The sequence below is a fragment of the Pteropus medius genome, unplaced genomic scaffold, assembly GCF_902729225.1.
Source record: "Pteropus medius unplaced genomic scaffold, Ma_sr-lr_union100, whole genome shotgun sequence".
Taxonomy (NCBI): domain Eukaryota; kingdom Metazoa; phylum Chordata; class Mammalia; order Chiroptera; family Pteropodidae; genus Pteropus; species Pteropus medius.
In genome coordinates, this window is record NW_024349105.1 from 20,583 (window position 1) to 41,573 (window position 20,991).

A 20,991-nucleotide genomic window follows, 5' to 3' on the forward strand; every position below is an offset into this window, starting at 1 on the left:
ATCCTCAGGAACAAAAAGCAATACTATGCCCCCAATTTCAGTAGGGATATTGGATGTCTAGAGGAGGCACAGCTTACAGCAGCGCCATAGGGACTCCGTAGAATCACCCAATGGCCATATTCCCACAATTGTCAGTAGAATCTCCACACTTGTTTATTGGGCTGGTGAAGAGGTAAGAAGTAAGAGCATCGGGAGTTGAGAAGGCCAAGGGAAAGCCTTGTAACTTTGCCTGGATCCATTTTCTTCAAGATAGAAAATTTAAAAAGAATATAGTTGTGGGAAAATAGCAGAGATTAGTGCTACACTTAATAACGCAGAATATCGCTCCCCAACATGTCCTCATTTAATTCATCAATTAAACAACAACAAAAACAGATGGATTCTGCCAGATGAATGTGGACTATTGCAAAAACAGACAAGTAGTATCCAACCGCGGCTGCTGTGCTGGCTGTGGTATATTTTCCAGAGCACATTAATACTGTTTCACTTAAGTGGTATAGAGCCACGAATCTGACCAGTGCAGACGTTCCATGCCTATCAGCTGACAGCACAGAGTGTCAGACCCTATTCACACACACACGGAATGGACGACTGTATATTTAAAGCATTGCTCGAGATTATTTTTACTCTTCCTCTTGGCCAACATATCCCCAAGAAAACTAGACCATCTGCATGTTCTACAGAATCTCACAGCGATACATTATATTGCTGACATTGGTTTGTTTGAATAAGATGAGCAAGAGGTAGGAAGTACGTCAAAGTCCTTGGTAAAACATAAGGCTCTGGGGGATAGGCGACACACCCTACGAAGTATCGGGGTCCACCATACCAGTGAGTCCACTAGTCCACTAGGGATTCCCCAGTCTGTGATATTTTTGGATTCCTTTAAAAATAAAAAATAATTATATTTCACAATTTTTATTCCTAAAAAGGAATCACGGCACCCTGGTTCTGGAAGCACATGTTCCACAATTGGGAAAACTGCTGTGACCCATTATCAGGTGACCAGGAAATATACTACGTTTGATGAATCCGAGACAAACAAGGGTTCTGCATACTCTGTATGAGGCAAGTCCTCCTGCCATTGGAGCCATACGGCCCTGTGTTAGTAGAGCTACCTGTCATGAGAAAAAGAGTAATAAAAACACCATGTGAAATGTCTGTTAAGCAGTAATAATATAATTATAATGCGTCCTCTAAGGTTCTCGGCAATAGGGAACTATAGAAATATCAAACATTCGAAACTTCCGAAATGTTCCTGGGTCCTGGGGAAAACAAAGCTTCTGACTAGAGGATGGTGGACAGATCATGGGGCTAGATACACACAACATTAGGTGGATTTAAGGGGAACCTGAGTTAGAGAACCCCAGATCTCGGCTCTTCTGCTCATCTCAGACGGTTGCTCTGTGTGAATTGGAGTTAAGAAGAAAGGCGGCAGTGGTGCATTTAAGCTTCCACGTACCCAAATTCCTTCACCAGGTTTCCTGGGAAGAATTCCAGGGGCTGAAAGTCACCTCCCAAAGGAACCTCAAACTTCAGACCCGAGAACAACGGAGGGAAAAGAAGGGAAAGCCTTGCAGAGCATCTGTCCATCAGTGACATTCTCACTACCGACACTAGAGGGGGCTGTGGGCCAGCGCCTGGGAAAACAAGCTCAGCTGTGAGCCAGTCCTCTGGGCCCTGGGTTCCATTTACACAGGGTCACTGATGTGAAACAGCTCAGTAGCTGTGACCTGGCCACATTGCTGAGTACTCCCGGGAGAGGAGCTCATTTGCATGGCAGCCCCGCCCCCACAGGCGGTAGGAGTGATAATGAGAGCTGCGCAGGCTGACTCTGTTGCGGGTCTTGAGAAGCAGAGCACTGGGGCGTCTACACCATGGCCTGGGCTCCTCTCCTGCTCGCACTTCTGGCTCACTGCACAGGTTGGGGGATTTCCTGGGATAGGGAGGCGGGGGAGGTCACACTGCATCTTCATGACCCTGTACCCTCTCCTGACTTTTTTCAGGGGCCACTTCCCAGGCTGTGGTGACTCAGGAAGCTTCACTGTCCACATCCCCAGGGGGGACGGTCACACTCACCTGCGGCTCCAGTGCTGGGGCCATCACCACTAGTAATCATGCCAGCTGGGTCCAACAGAAGCCCTACCAGGTACCCCAGGGTCTAATAAGTAGTACCAGCAACCGGGTCGCAGGGGTCCCTGCCCGATTCTCTGGCTCCCTGCTGGGAGGCAAGGCCGCCCTCACCATCACGGGGGCCCAGCCCGAGGATGAGGCCGACTACTACTGTGCTCTGTGGCACAGCGACCATTTCCACAGTGACAGATGCAGGTGGGGAAGTGAGACAAAAACCGTGGGCTCAGTGTACCCTCTGCCCCTGATATCCCCTGTCTTCTGTTCATAGAGGCCGTGGCTAGCTCGTGCGGGCTCAGGGGGCTTGTTCTCCATGGCCCCTAGAGGAAGGGTCCAAATCCATTGTTGCCAGTTTCAAAATGTTTTGTTTTTAATCCACGGTATTATGGTAACACTGTGTTCATAAAGCCAGTACAAACATATCATCAGTTGCCTGGTTATTGACAAGACTAGCAATGTAAAAAGGTACACACGCACACACACACGCACGCACACACACACACACGCACACACACATACCTAGGCCCACTCACCATACTCAAGTCCAGATTCAGGCCAGCCAGTATTCAATTACCAAGAGAAAAGCTTAATATTATACAGCTATGATTCCAAGTATAATGATAAACATACTAACATCTGAGACCTTAACAGAATCGCCTTTAATGTCATGTTTCTACCAATAATCTTGCATGGCATCCTATGCTTTTTCTAGCATGTACAACCAAACTCTTCCGGTTTCTACCTGTTGCCCGGTTCCACATTTTTAGGTATTTGTTACCACTGTACCCCACTTTTCAGTACCCAAATCCGCCTTAGTTGGCTCAGACTGCCATAACACAATACTACAGACCACGTGGCTTAAACAACAGAAACGTATTTCTCACAGTTCTGGGAGCTGGAAGTCTGAGATCAGAGCACCAGAATGGTTGGTCCCTGGTGAGAGCTCCCTCCGTGGCTTGCAGATGGCTGTCTCCTCGCTGTGTCCTCACATGGTGGATAGAGAGCATGCTGTCTGCTGTCTCTTCTTACAAGGACACTAATCAGGGCCTCGCCCTTATGACTTCATTTAACCTTAATCCAAAGACAGCCACATGAGGATTAGGTCTTGAAAATTTAAATTTGGGGAGCACAAGAATTCAGTCCACAACAGAGAGGTTAGGGGTTTGAGGTCAGAGGAAGAATTAAGAACTATCTATGCGTGGAGTGGACACTGGCTAGAGAGCAAGGTTCATTGCAGGTTTGCCCTTGAGGCTTTCATGGGAGAAGTTCTCTTGAATTTAGAACCTGCCATGGGTCAACATTGGTACATTCACTTTTCTACAAGCACAGTGAGTTGAATGAATACTGGAGAAAAGTTGGTGAGAGTTAACTTTATGCAACATGGGGCTTTCCCAGTGGACGCAGTGAAGCCACAAAGGAGCACAAAGGCAAAGGCAGCTTGGAGAGGAGGGATCGTAACGATGAGAAAGAACGGACTTGAGAAGATGAGAAGAGTGTGGGGATGGGAAAAGTTTTGTCTGATATCACAACGAAGCCTGTGTTTTCCTTCATTTCCAACCTCTTTATGGCATCCCCTGTCTGAAGCACTTCAGCCTAACCTTGGAGGCTGTGCCCTCATGCACACTCCACGATCCACCCCGGAGCTGCTCCCCAGCACTGTAAAGGTCTGCACTTGTCACATCTTCCATGTCCTCAGCCCTTTCTGTAACATTTGCTTGGAGCAAACAAAAGGGTGCTAGTGTGTCTCAAAGCTGCACCCTCTTCCCCACTTAAGACCAAGAGCAGAAGATACTAATTAATTAAAAATATGTTGCATGAATGATTAATCTAATAAATGGACACATAAATAAGAGTCAGCTTTAATCAATGACATATGCTTTCAGGTCTCCTTTACACACTGTGCACATGCGGATGCCTCCCAAAGTACCATCCCAAGCTCAGGTCTCTTATAAAAATCCACACACCCCCATTAGTGACTCTCGTGGGACGAGGATTCAACTATCAATGCCATGGTGACATTTTGCAAGCAGACAAGGCCAGAAATGGTCATTCTGAAATTGCAATTCAGTGGTTCAAATTGATTCTCAGATATTCAAATAATTTATAAATAGAGAAACTCCGCATTTTTCACCCCCAGAGGTCCTTCTGGTCCCGCAATCCCAGAGAGTCTGTCTTTGAATATCATTGCATTTTCCTCTTCCTGTTTTTCCCTTCCCATTGCTGCTTTCAAGACTACATCATGTCTTAAGGTCTGCCCTGCTCTCTCCACTCCTTCCTACCATCAGCCTGCAATGTCATCTCCATGGTGTTTCTAGTCTGTGAAAGACCACATTCTTTCACGGTTTCAGGATTATTTCCACTCCACCTTCTGTTACTCCAGGGGAACCACACTTCTGCTCATCCTTTCAGACCCAGCTGAAAGGGTGCCTCCTCTGAGAGGCATCCCTATATGTCCCAGAAAATGAGGCAGTCTTCTTCTTTTCTGTTTTATATGTTTTACAGAGATTCTCATAGTCACGGGGTTATCTATTTTTGACAATTTCCCCTCTCAATTTCAAGCTTCTAGAATTATAGACAGAAAAATAATATTCATTACGTTAGACCTAAGCACATTCTTCACATAGGCATCCTGGGGCCTGGTGAATGCTGGTGGCTAAGCTCTGGGTTCTGCTGGGACCATTTGTACATGTGTTGGAAACAAGTTTTCGATTTTGTTTTTGTGGATATCTGTTTTCATTTCTTGGATAAACACCCAGGAATGGGGTTGCTGAGTCATATGGCATCTTTACATTAAATTTTTTGAGAAACCGTCAGAAGTTTTCCAGTATGGATTCACTGGTTAAAATTCCACTAACAGTGTATTCAGTTCCAATTTCTACTCATCTTCACACAAAAAAACTTATTATTTCTCATTTTGATCACAGCCTTTTTAGCCTGGGCAAAGCAATATCTCACTTCAGATTTGACTTGCTATTCCCTAGTGATTAATGGCACTGAGCATCTTCTCTGTACTGTACTGTGTTTCTCAGTGATGAGCAGCTGAGGCTCTGTGCTGTCTCAGGAATCACTGACTTTGACAGACTTTAAACTGAGATATTGTTGAAATCACTCATCAGCCTGTGTTCACCTCATCACAGCAGAACCTTCTTCAGAAACAGGATTCTTCTCAGAAACAGTGGAGTGGGTAACAGGACGCCACCATTGCCATGCAAGGACCACAGCACAGGAAAGTCCTGTGGCACCTGCCTGGGACACACACGGCAGCCTCAGGACACAAACATTTTCCTAGGACTGTTTCCTAGGACTGGAGACCTCGTCTCTCTTTCGGTCCCCAGGTCAGTGAAATGGTAGGCCCAGCCTGTGTCATCTGATGCCTCAGCAGAGGCTGTTCCACTGGGGACAAGGAAATGCCTGGTGCTTAACCTTAGCCCCTTCTCCCCCCACCCCACATAGTGTCACCACAGGGACTCCTGACAGCCACCTGCCAAGGAATGTCTGAAGACATTGTAAGACGAAATAAAAATTACAGGAAAGGAGGAAAAGAGAAAACTTGAATGAATATAGAAATAGATGTGTTGATACAGAGGATCAATTAATATCAAAAAAATCTAAAATCAATGATTATTTGGTTTATCAATATTATAAATTTAATCTTTGAAGTACCAGTCATAAATATTGGGAAATGATACATTTTTCCTACATTTATATTAAGTTAAGTCCAAGAGTTGTTTATAGTATTTTCAAATTAATTAAAAAGCGTGAGAAATATAATATGGCAAAATATATTTTTTATAAAGAACAATTGAAAGATACTAATGCTGTTGCAGAAACTATAAAGTACAAATAACTAAAAATCAATGTACAGTGTATCCGAATCACATTTACTGGGAATTAGGCCCTGGGTATGTGAAGGACCTTGTGAGCTGCACAAACCAGCCGGACTTTCAGAAATTTGATCCATGGAGATGTATGTGCCCTGTGACCACAAGAGGGCGCTGTGGGACTACCCTGTGGTTCCTACACAGCTGCTCAGTGAGGACCACTCACCCAAAGGAGCCTGGGCCTTGGGGGTGGGCCTTGTGCTCCCTGATGGGACTAAGCAGCTGTGTCCTCGCTGGCCTAGCAAAGTCCCCCGAGCAAGGTTCTTTGTGTGGTGTCAGCAGGTGCTTCCTTCCAGGGCTCTCCCAGGGGATAAAGCCAACCTTCGTCCTCCTCAGTCTGACTATGAGCTGAGCTTCAGCACCTGGGCTCAGGGAGGGGCTGGGCGGTATCTGGATGGACACACATTTGCATGCACAGCCCCTCCTCTGGCGGAGGGTGGAGAAGAAAAGGAGGCCTGGGGCAGCCCAGCCCCACTGTGGGCTCAGGGGCTCCATGCACCATGGCCTGGACCCCCGTCCTCCTCGTGCTCCTCTCTCAGTGCACAGGTGGGTACAGGCCTCGGGGACAGTGGGCATCCCCCACCATCACTGCCCCTTTGCTCAAAATCCTGAGAAATATTCTCTGGTCTCTTGTGCGAGTGATCATGTTTGTCTGTGTTTGCAGGTTCCCTCTCCCAGCCTGTGCCGACTCAGCCGCCCTCCCTCTTTGCATCTCCTGGAGCAACAGCCAGACTCACCTGCACCCTGAGCAGTGATCTCAGTGTTAGTGGTAAAGACATATACTGGTTCCAGCAGAAGCCAGGAAGCCCTCCCCGGTATCTCCTGTACTACAACTCAGACTCCGATAAGCACCAGGGCTCCGGGGTCCCCAGCCGCTTCTCTGGAGCCAAAGACACCTCGGCCAACGCAGGGCTTCTGCTCATCTCGGGGCTCCAGGCTGAGGATGAGGCCGACTATTACTGTAATATATGGGACGGCAACTCTAAGTCTTACACAGTGATCCCGTCCCAAAAGGAAGTGAGACAAAAACCATGGGCTTAATGTACCCTCTGCTCCTGAGTATTTCCTTTCTGTGTGTGCAGAGCTGAACACAAGGCCTAGGAAATGTGTCTGGCATGTGAGAGGGATGTGAATCTTTGGGGGGCCAGAAGGCAAATCACTGTGAACCGCCTCTAAGACAGCCCCCAAGGCCCTACCTCCTAGTGTCTGTGCCCTTGTGTGATCCCCTCCCTTGAGTGCGGGCTGTCCTGAGTGAAGGGGTCATGAGTTTGAGGAGTTTAGGATGATCAAGGAAAAGGGCAAAAAGTACTATCATGAGATGGCAGTAACGCAGAGAGGGCGAGTGCCTCACAGCTGTAAACCTTCGACAGCACTGGCGCAGGGCCAACATCCGGAAGAGGAGGGCAGAGAACTCGAGGGTAGGATGGGAATCGGTGAAGGACATATGTGTCTCCCAGATGCCTTTTAGCGGCACAGCCATGATTCTCTAGGTCAGACTGCTCTAAGGGGCAGCAGCAGTGTGGGGTCTATCAGAGCCTAAGGATTTTCTCATCTATGGCTAGATGTTGAGTGGTTTCATGAGGTATGAAAAACAGGCAGGCTCCAAATAGCTAAACATATGTTTATTTGGTCTATATTTAAAGCAATTGGATGTGTAAAAATTTGATTTTGGTGTAGATGGGCTTAAGCTAATGACTGTAGCCTGCTGTGAGAAAGTAAACAATACAGGGGCCAAGAAACAGAGACATCTTTATCCCATTGATATAACTGGGTTCTAACAAGTAGGACACAGAAGAGATGGGATATCACCTCTGATACTAGGTTATAAAAAGATAGTGGCCTGTGTTGCTTGCTCTCTCTTGCTTTCTCTTAGAGAAGCCTGCCAATCAATAGTTATGTGATAAAGCAGATCCCACTGCTCCAGCCAAGCCATTGATGTATGTGGTCCCTTACTGACAACTCAGCTACAACTAAACACTAGGCACTTTAAAAAGCTCTCAGTGCTTTTTGGTTCTACTCCGAGTGCTCAGCCTAGAGCATCCTCACGCCATAGACATCATTTATTATTTTAGGTATAAGCTAATATGAATATCTTTTTAATCCTTCCTTTCTTCCCTCCCTTCCTTCTTCCCTTCCTTTCTCCCCCTTTCCACCTTCCTTCCTTTTTATTTTGCCCTTGCTTCTGTAGGTTATAAATCTATAAGTTAATTCTTTATTCTTAATGCCCATATGCCTTATACGTCTTCATTTATTGATCTAGTTCAATGAGTATAACTATTAGGTAGGCCATGTGCTAGGTGCTGAGAATACAGGTAAATGACCTCATGGAGATTATATGCCATGAGTTGGAAAACAGACCAGAAAGATGAACTGTGTCGTATGTTAGAAGGTGGTAAATGCTGTGAATAAAAATAAAGCAGAGAATGGAAATAAGGAATGACATGAGGATACAATTTTAAATAATCTAGCCAATAATCTAGGCCACACTGAGATGATGCTTGTACAAAAATTTGAGATGGGGGAGCAAGCAGTGCCTCTTTCAGTGCTACACATTCAACCGTTTGTTACCATTATTCTTACTTATATCTTTGGGAACATTACACGTATTTTAAATCTCGATGTTCTATTTCATTAATTCTGATTCATGTTGTTAAAATGTCGAGTTGATGCCTCTCTTTTTGTAGTGTGTGTGCATTTCTGTAGGTGTCTGATTACTTCTGTGACCATTCCACAGGGTTATCAGCTATTCAGATTAGAAAGGTACAAAGGGAAGGCACTGAAGTCCAAGACTTAGCCTATGTTATGCCTAGTGAACTTAAGTAGTGAGGACGGATTTGCCCAGGAACAGGGCCCAGGTTTTATAGTGCAGTAGGATCCACCCTCTTCTGTTGCTTTGCCCCATCCAGGTGACTATGGGCCTCACCTGCCATCTCCCCTTATCTCCTTTAGAGATTGATTTTTACAATTTTTTTTTTCTTGTAAATGTAGTGCCTACATTTGATATCCCATGTCTTCTGTGTAGGGGGATGAGAAGTGAAGAAGGAAACACTCAAACACTGCCTGCTGTGCTGTTGATCCCTGCCGCCCTATTGTTAGGCTACAAATTCAGTTAGGCCTGAGCTGGGGTTTTTTGTTTTGTTCTGATTCTTAATGCCTCCGTGGTGAAAGTACCCAACCAGGGCAGCAAGGGGGAGAGCAAAGAGCCAAACTCAAAAGCTCTCTTGCCAACTCTTGCCCTCACAAAGAAGCCTGGTCCTCAATCCCATGCCCCACGATGTTCTTTCCACATGTTAAACAAGGTCTCCACCGCCCTGATTCCCCCCTTGGTCCCCTTTCCTTTATTCTTAACATCTCGTTCCTCCCATCTGAGATTTTTCCATGGAGGAGTTAAGGGTTGTGATCCAGCGGTCCATGCCGGTTGCTGTTCTACCCCCAGGCTCTCCCATTCACTCTGGATCTCCACAGAAGGACTTCCCTTCCCATTCCCTCCTGAGATGCTCTCTCTGGTTAATGTCAGGGAGGATCTTCTGATAGACAGCTTCACAGGTCCATTTCACTTATCATTTGATTTGCCCCCTCACCTGTAGTTTAAAGTACTGGTATCTTCCTCCTTGAAAACATCTTGTCCTGTAAGTCCCATGAGAGGACGCGCTTCTACCTTCCTCTCTGAACAATCAGCTTCACTCTCCCTTTCCTTTCCTTCTATCCAGGCCCCTCCGATCCATATTTCACCTATTTTCCCGAAATATAAGTGTACTCCTGACACTTCTCCCTTCAAAAGTCACACATGCCATCTGTAACATCAGGTTCAAATTCCTAACTGAGACATTCTCAGCCCTTCTTAGCCTCTGTGACCCAAATTCTCAGCCCCGCCTTGTAGTTCAACTGAATCGAGTTACTTTCAATTATTGGGGTAACATTTTTCTTTCTTGTCTCTAATCCTTTCTGTAGGATAATCTCTCATCTTGAATGTACCACCCCCTAGATCTGCCTGCACCCAGGACCCACACTATGTCTGTCTCCATACTGGTCTTTCTCAAATATCAACTTTCATTCAGATAGTGCCTCCTCTGGAAAGCTTTCCTTGACTTCTCCAATCAGGTTTACCCCACTTACTCATATGTTACAATAACATATTTTCTGACCCATGTTTTTCTTCCGGTCTCTTTTCTCACATAGACTCTAAATTCCAAGAAAGTAGACTTTGTTTTCAATTCATCATGTTTGATAAGTAGTAATAATTTTATAAAGTTGAATGAATAGATAAATGAATATTTAGATCTTTTAGTTTCCAAAGGCTCTACCATCTCAGCATCCCCATGAATGGAATCATCCCGATGTACCCTAGGAATATCCAAACAATCATAGCCTCTCATTTCAGAAATGGTCCAGAGGTGGTTGAGCAGCTAGACTGTAAATCCCTTCATGACAGGAGCTGTTGCCATTCTGCTCTCTGATATACTCTTCCTGATACCGAGACGAATACCTCCAACACAAGAGCTGATGAGTTTTCATTGAATGAATTACCACAGGCATAAATGTATGCTTGAATGGCAGGTTCCACCCTCAGAGTGCACCCATCAACTGTTCCATTTTAGTGGGCAACTCTGCCCAAAAGGATGAAGAAACAGTCTGGGACTTGGTGTATGATTCCTAAGCCTAGGGAAGAATGTTTCTTTTGTGCCATCCTCAAAATATCTTATAACATCCAAGTCTTAAAAAGGCTTCATTGGAATTGACAGTAGTCATGGCCTGTTAGTAATGCCAAGTGTTTTTCATTCCTTTAATTTTTCTGTATTTCTGTCACTGTCAGCAGTAGAAACGTGTTTCTTTCATGATAAACTTTTGACAAAATTATAGAGATGGAGACCACACTAGTGGTTGCCAAGAGACAAGGAAGGAGAGCGCAAATATAATGAGGTAGCATGAGATGATTCCTTTGTCATGCTGAAACATTGCTGTATCTTGATTGTGGTGTTGGTTACACAAAAAGAGACATGGGATAAAATTGCATAGAACTATACAGACACACAAATAAATGCATGTAAAACATGGTGAAAAGTGGATAAGGTCTATAGTCTAGTTAATTATAGTGTGCCAATGTCAATTTCCTGACTTTGATATCGTACTATGTATGTAAGATGTCATCTTTGTGAAGCTGGATGAAGGGTGCACAGCACTCTACGTACTATTTTTGCAACTTCCTGTGAGTCTATGATTATTTTAACAAAATTTTTTAAAAATAATTGTTTTTCAGGAAAATATAATCCAAAATTTAGAAACACAACAAAAAGGTAATTGTAGGACCCTGGAATATCACACTAGAGATTTTCTTTTAAATAGTCCCATCTGACCTTATCAGAATTTGTAGCCTTGCCTAAGAATTGATTAGGGCCCAAATATTTTACAACTGGTGAGTTTAGGTTAACATATAGAAGCAGATGCAGATTATAAGTAAAGTAGAAAGATAATCCCAAGAGTTATAGTTTTAGGATTTTTAACTGGCCTTTTTATATTTAATTTAGCAAATCTACTTTAGCTATCATAGGTGAACATTCCCTCCTGCCCTGGTTATATAAATCCTGCTTCCTTATGTCCTTATTGAATCAGCTTCGCTATTCTGTTTGCTCCTTCATTAATAGGATGCATAAATTTGGCACGTGCTCATTATTTGTTTGAATTATTTTCACAGTACTTGGAGATATGACTGAAATGTGCTCAACTCATGAAGAACCATTGGATTCATGAAGGAACAACATGACAAGCATACTTTCAAGATCTTTTATGTTTCCCTAAATTTCATGATTCATGAAACTTTTATTGAGATGTGGAAAATAATATTCTTTTTTTCAGAGCTTGTACATGTTAAAGACTGACGACACACCTAACACATACCTAAAGTTCACACAGAAATATATGTATCCTCTCACAGAAAGTGGCAGTTTGTGCTATCTTATGATTTAATGACATCTATGACTTATAAGTTCAATGATTTATTGCTATATAAAAAGTAAAATATATGTTACTTGAAACTTCCTTATTGAGAAGCCATTAAAATGTACCAAGAAAAATCTGTGAAACTACATAAGGGATCAAATTTACCTAATATTCCTCATCAAGGTAAATCCTGAAGTAGAGATTTCATTTTGGTTCAAAAAAAGTCATAAAATTTGAAAAAAAGAAGTAAAAATTGTCTCGATATTTTTAAGATATTAAATATCTCCAAATTGCTATAGACATTCAAATCAATCCCAATCAAAATTCGTGGACTGGAAGAAATTTTTAAATGATTTTCAAGTTATATGGAAATATAAAGGACCTAGAAGAGTCCTAGTAATCTTGAAACTTTGTATAAAGCTACAGTAATTAAGACCATGTGGTATTGATATAAAGATAGACAAATAGATCAGTAGAATATAATAAAGAGTTAAAAAATAAACCAACACTTTATATTGTATTGTATACTTGGAATTTGCCAAAAGAGTAGATCTCAAGTGTTCTCATCACACACACATAAAACAATAACTGTGAGATGATGAATGTATTAATAAATTTAATTGTAATCACTTCATAATTATATATACTCTGGTATATGCCTATAGCATAATTATATATACATATATCAAATTGTCATACCATATACTTTAAACATATACAATTGTATCAATTTTACTTCAATAACGCTGGATAAATAGATGGTTAGACAGATAAATACATATATACGTACATTTATAGTCACGTGATTTTCAACAGAGATAACAATGAAGTTCAATGGGGGAAAAAGTCTTTTTAATAAATGGTACTGGAACAACTGGATATTTGTATTGGGGGGAAAAAGGAACTTTGACCCCCTACTTCACACCGTACACAAATTAATTCAAGATGGATGGCAGACCCAAATGTGAATGTCAAAACAATAAAGCTCTTAGAAAAAAGAAAAAAAAAGAGAATATTTTCATAACCATGGCATAGAGAAGGCACAAAGATACAAGAAAAAATTGATAAATTGGACTTTATAAAAAGCAAAAGCTGCTGCTCATTAAAAGATACCAGTAAGAAGGTAAAGGCAAGCTAAAGGTTATAGGGGGGGAATTAAAGAAATTAAAACAATATTTGTTAGTCGAATAAAAGAATAGATGACCACTTATTCTCCCTATTCATCATCACCATTCATATTCTCTTAAGGAAACCACCAGGAAGCATGTGCATTCTCTCAGAGATAAGCACAGTCTGACAAACTCAGGGCTTCAAATTTAAGGGGCTCTTGACTCACTGGCCCATGTAAAAGGTTACTTCGTCGGGCAAACCTGTCTGCTGGCAAGGGAGCAGTTTTCTGAACTGAGGACACAGTTGCGAGTCGCAGTAAAGGGAGCAGATTTGCACAATACATCACACATATATCCTTCACCTGGGACATTCAGGAGGAAGTAAAGGGGCCAGGAGAGAGCTCAGCATCAGCTGTGTTGCCAGCAAATTCTTGGAATGTCTGCACCATGGCCTGTACTCTTCTATTCCTCTCTCTCCCACTATTCACTCACTATCCAGGTTCGTCGCAATTTCAGAGACTGGTCTGTGGAGCGATCCCTCCGCTCTTGTTCCTCATTCCTAAACTGTATCTGCTTTTGGTTTAAGGGGTCAGTTCTTAGGCTGTAGTGACTCAGAATCACTCACTATGTTCCCAAAAGGGACAGCCACTTTCACCTTTGCCTCCAGCACTGAGATGGTCACTATCCATCCCGGTTCCAGCAGAAATCTGGCCAAATGCCCAGGACACTGATTTACAATACGCACAACAAATACTTATAGACCCCTGCCCAGTCCTCAGGCTCTTGTCTTGGGGACAAATTTGTCCTCACTCTCTCTAGGAGCCAGCCTAAGGAGGAGGCTGAGAACAACTGTTGGCTGTACTAGTAAGTAGATTTATTTATATGAGTAGCGTAAGTTAACAATTTTGAATCTGGGAGAGTGTAAATGCAAAGACAGGTAAGAGAGGTTCCTTCCGTCAAGGGGAACACTCTTAAAGATATTAGAAATAAAGTATAAACTCATATGCTAATTACTATTACAGAGAATTAAGGATTTCTAAAAACTCAACTGCTAAAGCAACTCTCCTATTTCTGGGGAAATCAAGGAAGAGTCCACCTCGGTAAGACATGTATGTAAAGTCTTGGAAGAGGAGAGGTAAGAAGAGGTAAGAGGAGGGAGTAAGAGCATCTTCAGCAGAGGGTCCGCATGATGGTTATAGACTGCATGTTTGTGCCTCCCCAAAATTCTTATATTGAACTCTAACCCCTAATGTAATGGTATTTAGAGACAGGGCCTTTGAGACATAATTAGGTTTAGATGAAAGTGGAGACCCTATGATGAGATTAACGTCTTTATAAGAAGAGAAAGAGAATAGAGTTCTGTCTCTCCGCCAACTAAGGATACAGCTAGAGACACCCATCTACAAGCCAGGAAGAGCGCCCCCACCAAAAACCAAATCTGCAAACACCTTGACTTCGGACTCCCAGCCTCCAGAACTGTGAGCAATAAATATCTGTTGTTTAAGCAACTTAGTCTTTGGTATTTTCATTATAGCAGCCCAAAATGACTTAAATATTATTGGCATGTGCAAAAAGACAGGCAGTAGAGAAAGGGCCCTCAATGCCCTTGGAGTTAAGAGATCAATGGTGTGGAGCCATAGAGGAAAGATATGGGCATAATGACTTGTTCATAATCAGGAATGAATTGCTTCTTTTTCTCGATTGCGAGTCTACGCTCTCCCAAACTTTCCTTTGAAGTTAAATAACATTGAAAAGGAAAGGTGAGTATAACAAAAGTAATAAATGGCCAATGTAAAAATTGTTTAAATAAAACCCCATAATCTGTTTAGAGGTAATCATATGCTCTTCCAGGTATTCGTGTGTTTCCTTGTTTCTATGAGATGTTAGTTGGGCTGGGGTGATGTAAGGGTTAGAGGAGGATGTAAGGAAGTGTCAAACTGCAACTTATAACCCAGTTTCCCATTTAGTAATACAGTCAATATCTCTGCATGCTTTCAAGTATTATTCACCTATTTAGATTATTACTTATTCATAGTACTGTAGGTATTTTATGTGTTTTCTCTATTATAAACTACACTGTTGAACTTTCAAACTACTTCTATTCATATGACAATAGTCATTTCCTTTGTAAAGTCAATCTCTCTCTCTCTCTCTCTCTCTCTCTCTCTCTCTCTGAACAGGATTGAGTGCACAAGAGCAAAAGCTACGAGGCAAAGAATTTACACAAAGCCTCACCATAAGCTTTGGTGTCTCTCTCCAAAGAACAACTCTAGGAGACACTGCTGTCAGTCAGGACAAAGACAGTTTGTGCTTCTCAACTTTTAAGTGTTCCAGATGTCCCTTTCCTGTCTGGGTTCCCCAGAGCTCTGGTCTGGACTGGCACAGTCAGTTTTTGATTATGTGCCCGTATTTTCTATTTAAAATACTTTAAAGTAAATTATTAAAATAATTATCATTTTAAACCAGTAGTTTATTCAACTTGAGATTTCAAGTAAATAATCTCAAGTCGGCTGGTCATGAATGTAATTTCTTTAGTCATTCAAAATACTCAGATTAACAAGTAAGAGCAACACTGAAATTGCAGACAATTCAGTGGATTTCAACAATAACTACAAAAAGAAATATAGCAATGAGCAAAGAGAAGGCAAGCAATGAATGAGGATTGATCTGGGAAATACAGTGGAAATGTGAAAAAAAAAAGGAGAAATTTGTTAAATGAATGAGAGGGGTACCATACTTAATTGGCCCAAACAAGCCACAAGGGGAAGCTGTGGATCTCAGAAACCTTTAGAAAGTTCAAGTGGTTCAATTTAATGGACTGGACACAGAGGTTACAGCAGTTGCTTGCTCCCACAGGGTAAACTCAGAATTCACAGCCAATCTCAAGGCCTCCCCGAGACAATGAAATTGCTCGCTGAGCCAAGGACCCAGAATTGGGGGTGAGGGGGAGAAGAGGTAAAAGGTTGGTGACTAAAGGCTTAGATTTGCATAATTTATCACGCAAACACCCAATCTTTATTGAAAGAGGTGAGGCAGTATCGAAGGGTCATTAGAGGGTCCAACATAGCTGTGGAGCCAGTGGGTCCTTGGAACACCTACACTATAGCCTGGATTCTCCTCTTCTTCCTCCTCACTCTCTGGAAATTTCAGGGACCAGTCTTTAAAGTGACCCCTGTTTTCTTTCCTCATATCTAATCTGTGTCCATGTTTTTTGTTTCAGGGGTCTGTTCTCAGGCTGTGGTTATGTTGCAGAAAAATTGCAAAACTCAGATCAGTGAGAAATCAAGCAGTACCAGGAGGGTTGAAGAATTCAGTTTTATTACGCCGGCAGTCCCAGAAGAGCTAGTGCTCTGAAAATCTGGGCCTCGCACTTAGGGGTAATTTCGCTTTTATACCCACGTTGTTACAGTTGACATGGGCTGATTTACAGACCCCGGGAGTTGCTATGGGTTACAGGTAGTTCAAACAGGTATTTAGGCAATACATCTGTTATCTATACAAAGCATCCTAAGGGGAAAGTGGGTCTCATGTTTACAGAAACAGGACAGAGCTGATTACAGCAAGCAAGCATGTTTTACAGAAGCAGAACAGAGCGCTGATTACAAGGTTAGCTATTTGAGTGGAAAATTCCTCACTGACAAGGGTCCTCACTGACAAGGAGGGACAGTCACTCTCCCCTACAGCTCCAGCACTGGAGTAGTCACCAATGATGATCCACAATGGAGATAGAGGAAACCTGACCAAGTTCCAAGGACATTGATTTATCATACACAAACGCTCATGGACCCCTGCTCACTTCTTAGGCTCCCTCCTGGGGGCAAAGCTGCCCTCACCCTCTCAGAGGCCCAGCCCAAGAACCAGGTTGAGTATGACTGTTTGCTGGCATATCCTGGTACTTAGCACAGTGAGAGATCCAGATGAGGAACAGAGGCATGAATCTGCCTGGGTCTACACATGATCACCTAAATTGGGTATCAAATGGATAGACATTTTAGCTCTCAAGGAAACCTAAATGTTGGCTGTTCATAGAGAAAAATAAAAGTCCAGGGGAAGAGGCTAAAATGATTTTAGTGAGTATTTTGGGAGAAGGTAGGTCTAGGAAATACAGAACCCAAATATGGCAATTCATAAGGGACAGAAGCTACACTAGATGAAAAATTTATGATCAAGTATTTTTTCCAAAAAAAGCATCTCTTGAAGGTGTACTTCTGACTTCCAGTAGCAAAGAAAATAAGCTCCTCGTTTTATATAAGTTTTCAAAACAATGCAAGTTCACTACATAAAATCTGGAAGTGTTTTTTTAAAGGGGTTTTTCTCCTACTCTATAAAAATCAAAATAGTTCAAAAGCTGGATGACTATACTATTTTAGTCTTTTTTCCTTCACTTATTTTCTCCATAGTTCAGATCACAATGTATACACACATCTGTATCCAGCTAGTTTTACTTCATATTATTGCAATCTTTCTTTAAATTACATATATATGTGTGTGTGTATATATACACACACACATATATATATATATAAGCTATTAAATGGAAGTACCAAAGTATTCAATTTTTGAACATTTAAATTATTTCCATTTATAAGTACAAACTAAAACCTTTGTCTTGTATGCTAAATTTTTTAATACACATTCATTCTGTGAATTTTTATTGAATTTGTAAAAGGTATCTATGAAAGAATGTGACCTTATTGCCTTTTTATTCATATTTTGAAATAACTTCCAGAAAGGTTAACACAGTTGACACTACTTTCATCACACTCTCACTGGTGTAGATGTTATAATTTCTATAATATTCATCGATAAGATACCCTGTTTTAATTTCTATGTTTGCTATTGAAACTAAGTATTTTATATTTATTTCTTAACTGGCTATCATTTTCCTTTCTTTATAATAATTTTATAATAGTGCATTAGAGATCTTTCTTAGTAATCTCTAGAAACACTTCAGAAAATATTTTAATTATTCCTTTCATAATTTCAGGCAATGATTTTGCCAGTTTATATGCTATAAAACATTGTGAACAAGTTACTTTGTCCAATAAAAGGTGCTGAAAACTAATGTTGTAGCCGCCGGCCCCCGATAGACACACGGACCACCAGAAACCAATGAGTTATAGGAAGCACGCTCTTTATTCAGCCAGCTGGGTCTGCCAGGGGTATGCAGACCCCAAATTAAGCAGCCCCGAAATGTAGAGTACAGGATTTTTAAGCCCTAAATCCTATTCCTCATTCTGTCTTAAACACAAAGGTCTATTTTTCTCCTATTCACTACCTGTCAACCCACAGGTCGGGTGTGCAAGCGGGGGTACAGAAGCAGAAAGCTTATTGTTAGAATGTTATGTTCCCATGGGTGATAGCCTATGTTCCCATGGGCGATAGCCAAGCAGTAATTTTCCAGCCAGCACACTATGTATAATATAAATCAGTTATCTAAAATAAAATAGAAGAAAAAATAATAAATTATCTGGGAGGCTAAAAAAGAATCTGAGCTGTTATTATTTTTTGATGTTTAAATACTGTGAGTATATTACATATTCAAAGTTTTAAAATTTATGTACTTACTTCTAAAAGAATCTCATCTCACACTGATCAGTGTCAACCACAAAAGCAAATAAGAGAGTGGGAAGATAACACCTTAATTATGAGCTATTAACTAGGTTTTATCTGAATTCCTTGTGGAATGTCATGAAAATCTGTTACATTCTTCCTGGGGTATCCTCCAAGATGGCCCTCAAGGGTGACACCCTCTGGTATTCCTGCCTGTATATGGTCCACTGCCATATATACCAAGGTTGGTCTGTGTAACCAAGAGCACACAACAGAAGTGATGGTATTTCACCTCCGAGGCTAGGTAGCTGCTGCTTCTTTGCTCTCTTGGATCAGTCACTCTGCCAGAAGCCAGCTGAGAAGCATGTGACAAGGAACTGAGAGGCCTCTTGCCAACAGCCAGTCAAGTTTAAAAGCTGACTATCTTATCCATTCAAGTTGCTCTAATAAAATACCAGATTGGGTAGTTTATAAACAACAGAAATTTATTGCTCACAGTTCTGGAGGCTGGAAGTCCAAGATCAGGGTGCCAGCATGGTCAGGTGAGGGTCCTCTTCCATGTCAGACTTCTCATTATATCCTCACATTGCAAAAGGGGCAAGGGAGCTCTGTGGGATCTCTTTTGTAAGAGCACTAATCCCAATCATGAGGTTCCACCCTCATGACCTATTACTTCCCAAAGGCCCCACATACTAATACCATATTTGGGGGTTAGGATTTCAATCTGAATTTGGTGGGTGGCGGGGACATGAACATTAGACCATAGCACTAATCCTCCAGCCCGTCAAACTTTCAGATGATTGTAGCTCCAGCCAAAAACTTAATTGCAACCTCATGAAAGCAGCAGAGCCAGAAACACTGAGCCAAGCCAATTCCAAACTCCTAACTCTTGGGTAGCATAAGATAAATGAATATTTGTTGTTTTAAACTGATGAGTTTAAGGTAATGTTTACTACAGCAATAGATAACACAGATTTTGATACCTGGAAGGGGAGTGCCACTATAACATATACTGTTACCTTGTCTACGGCCACACTACCCTGAACAAGCTCAGTCCCGTCTGATCTCGGAAGCTAAGCAGGGTCAGACCTGGTTAGTACTTGGATGGGAGAACACCTAGGAAGACCAGGTGCTGTAGGAGTAAAAAATAAAAAAATAAGGGATTGTAAACTGACAAGGTCCTTGCAATCTGTGAGGTCAACCAAGGGTTGCCTCGCCCAAAAAAAAAAAAGAAATACTGTTACCTAAAATATGGGAGTAGTTTGGGAACTGGACAGTGCTCAAAAGGACTTTGAGGAAAGTTTAAGTACAAGCCTTGTTAAAAAAACAAACAAACAAAAACCCTGAAATTTGAGATGGCTCTTGTGCGGCTTAAAAGAAATATGATGTTAGAGAAAGGAGTTATGTAGTAGCAGAAAGTTTAGTAACCTTCAAAGGTAGAGCTTAATTACCCTCCCCTTGATATGTGGGCTAGACTTAAATGTCTCTATAAAGGCATTGCAGACTACTTGCTCACTCTCTTGGATCACTTGCTCTAGAAGCCAGCTAGTCATGTTTTGAGAACACTCAGGTAGCCCAGTAGAGAGGCCCACGTGACAAAACTGACTTTCTCCCAACAGCCAGCAAAGAACTAGTGTCCTCTCATCAGCCATATGAGTGAGCCACCTTGGAAGCAAATCCTCCAGTCCCAGTCAAGCCTTCAGGTGACTGCAACCTTATGAAACCCTAATGCAGAACCACCCAGCTAAATTGCTCCTGAATTCCTAGCTCTCAGTAACAGTGTGAGATAATGTTTTTTAAGCTGTTAGTTCTGTGGTAATGTTATACAGCAATAGATAGCACATTCCCAACTTTGAACTCTGTTTTTAGTCCAGTGGTTCTTCCTGTTTGGTCCAGTTTTAGCAATAATCCTGCTGGGTCAGTTTGGGGAAAATCCTCACCCTTGATATCTGATCAAATTCCTTATTCCCCACCCTCGATATCTTATCACTCTGGCCTGTCTTCAGCAATAATCCTGTTAAGTTGGTTTAGCCAGAATCTACCTTACCTCTGATGTTTCTTCGTAGTTATTTCTCATCTACTGACACCACCCTGTTCCAACTTTGCTCTTGCTGGACTCAGAGTTAAGCTCAATCCCTCTTCCACATTACAAACCCCATTGTAGTAGTCCTCCCTTGTAAAGTTTTTCTTACCATCTTCAACAAGTGTCAAGAATAGTTTCACATTTCTGTTTTGTTACTGGAAATTACTCACAAATTAATATTTTCATACCTTTACATTTTATATAATATTCATTTGGAGAGGATAAATTTCTAGATTAAAACATTTCATATTTTAACTATAGAAACAAAAAACATCTTTTTTTCAATAACTCATGTAGT

General features: G+C 41.8%; 1 pseudogene and 1 gene segment (V, D, J or C); both read left to right on the forward strand.

Annotated features, from left to right (window-relative positions):
• The first annotated feature begins 1,787 nt into the window (after positions 1-1,787).
• On the forward strand, positions 1,788-2,416 carry LOC120616864 (Ig lambda-2 chain V region-like). The segment is given in 2 exon segments: positions 1,788-1,923; positions 2,007-2,416. Coding segments are annotated over 2 exon segments (441 nt in total).
• Positions 2,417-19,632: 17,216 nt separating this feature from the next.
• LOC120616872 (uncharacterized) lies at positions 19,633-19,751 on the forward strand (annotated as a pseudogene).
• Positions 19,752-20,991: the final 1,240 nt, after the last annotated feature.